At 62.0% G+C, this 382-nt stretch overlaps 1 protein-coding gene across 1 annotated transcript in view; it reads right to left on the bottom strand.

The window, feature by feature from the left end:
- RPP21 (ribonuclease P/MRP 21kDa subunit) overlaps positions 1–382 on the bottom strand; it is a 2302-nt gene that overhangs the window by 1584 nt on the left and 336 nt on the right. Inside the window, exon 2 of the mRNA XM_015570673.1 lies at positions 328–361. Coding sequence (XP_015426159.1) covers positions 328–361 — 34 coding nt within the window. The remainder of the gene's footprint in view (positions 1–327; positions 362–382) is intronic.

The raw sequence follows: 382 nt of genomic DNA, 5'->3' as shown, positions 1-382 counted from the left end.
TCAGGCGGCTCGGGCACAAACGGCCGCGGGTCCGCTTCCGGGTCAGGGCACCTCGTCAGGGCGCGGGGGCAACTGAGGCAGCTTCCCTCCCCCTCCCGTCAGTCCTCGGGTCTGCGGCGAATGAACCCAAATTATTCCTACTTCTTTTTGCCAGCCGAAAATAGATTTTTTGGTGCGCTGCAGAATTTCGTAGTTTGTGTGTGCCATGAGATGAAAAGGGTTAAAAACCGCTGTCCTGCACTGTTCCCGTTGCTCCTTTCTCAGCCGCCCCTTCCCCGGGAACAATGAATCCCGCGGGGCGCCCGGCACACCGAGGAAGGCAAGTACGGGAGGGCGCGTCCCGCACAACGCCCGGGGACTGCTGTCCGCACGCACGGGCGAG

The sequence above is a fragment of the Myotis davidii genome, unplaced genomic scaffold (assembly GCF_000327345.1).
Source record: "Myotis davidii unplaced genomic scaffold, ASM32734v1 scaffold1007, whole genome shotgun sequence".
NCBI lineage: Eukaryota > Metazoa > Chordata > Mammalia > Chiroptera > Vespertilionidae > Myotis > Myotis davidii.
This window is presented reverse-complemented; position numbering and strand designations above follow the sequence as displayed.